We start from the raw sequence: 1,521 nt of genomic DNA on the forward strand, positions 1-1,521 counted from the left end.
ATTCTGACAGAGAACGCGAACGAGAGGAGATTGAGAGGGACAAACACAAAGATCGTCGTCGATCCAGGGAGAGATCAAAGGAAACGGGTATTTTTATAGTTTTTACTTTTGTCTTGAATCTTATTTTATTTTATTTTGGGCACTTAGAATAGATAATTTCTTGTATTAAATGCAGGACATTCAGAGAAGTCAAAACACCATTCATCACGTGGTATGATTATGAATCTGCATGAGTTTATTTATTTATTTTTATTTTATTTTTTGGGCTTAGCGATAAATCCCGCCTTTGATGCGGCGGTGGCGTCGTCGTCATCATCATTATGATTATTATTATTATTATTATTATTATTTTCAGATCGCGACTATCATGGTTCCTCCTACTCTTCAAGGGAGAAAGATCGTCATAGACATCACTGACACTACTTGGAAAAATTTTCAAGATGTACCTGCCTTTGTTGTCTATCCATCCTTGCTAATTTGCTTGTAACAAATTTTATTACCAGTACATATTTTAATATCCAAAACTGCTTATTTTGTTATTTTCATTGACTTTGATTAATTAGTAATTATACTCAAAATAAAAAACACACCACTAAATAGAAAGTAGGGAGTGGATGCTGTTATTCCAATTTTGATAATATTACTCACATACTTGTTTAATACTATGGTGGTTAATTGTTCTGCCGAAAATGTGATTAATATACGGGTAAGATTGATGATATTGTGTCTGATTTTTTAACCATCTATCTGGGTAAGATTTTGAAATAGTGGATATTTAGGCTCATAAATTGAGATTAGTTATAATTCCTTTCTTAAATGACACCTATTAGGCTATTACCATGCTACCAAGTCCTTGTAGGAAGGTTTATAAGCATGGATAGCATCAGGGCAAGACAATATGAAGTGCTTTTCATTATTGTTGGTACACGCATCATCGTGACAATATACAGCAACCTTAGGGTATTCATTATCATTAACTAATTTGCCAGGGAATTCAGATAACACTAAATGGTCATGCCAAAAACATGACCTCTATTTGTGCTCCAATGTCATATCCAAAGAGGCATGCTAAGAGGAGGTCTGATAATGATTATCAACGAGTTACTTCTTATAAAATAAAAATATGTATAAGGTGATTTTTTTGTTTGGTTTGCTTCTAGATAAATATGTATTATGTATTCCAATATAAAATATAAAGATGTCTAAAAGTAGGATAGTATAATAAAAGGTGAGAATTTTTCGAACCAATACACCGAAGGTATTTGTCCAAATGGTGCATGATCGAAAAACTAAAAAGAATCTAAAAGAAAAAAGAATAATAAGACGAATTGAAAGAAACTAAGAATTTGCTTTATGGAGACAACGATCTAAAATAAGAATTTTTTGGATTTCACACAGTAATTTACAAAATTTGCAAGAATGGTAAATAACATTAAAGTAGAACGTTTAAAAACTAAATGATTACGAGTTTTTCAGCAATTCTAATAAATAATGGTAAACAATTGAAGATTTCAATCAGTA

The 1,521-nt window shown here is 31.2% G+C and overlaps 1 protein-coding gene across 1 annotated transcript in view; it reads left to right on the forward strand.

Annotated features, from left to right (window-relative positions):
• The window catches only part of LOC107618716 (cyclin-L1-1), a 5,088-nt gene extending 4,371 nt beyond the window's left edge, over nt 1–717 (forward strand). The window contains exons 8-10 of the mRNA XM_016320845.2: nt 1–87; nt 176–211; nt 356–717. The exon at nt 1–87 is cut by the window's left edge and continues 31 nt beyond it. Of these exons, the coding sequence (XP_016176331.1) occupies nt 1–87; nt 176–211; nt 356–417 (185 nt within the window). The 3' untranslated portion in view covers nt 418–717. The remainder of the gene's footprint in view (nt 88–175; nt 212–355) is intronic.

Source organism: Arachis ipaensis, chromosome B09 (assembly GCF_000816755.2).
Source record: "Arachis ipaensis cultivar K30076 chromosome B09, Araip1.1, whole genome shotgun sequence".
Lineage (NCBI taxonomy): Eukaryota > Viridiplantae > Streptophyta > Magnoliopsida > Fabales > Fabaceae > Arachis > Arachis ipaensis.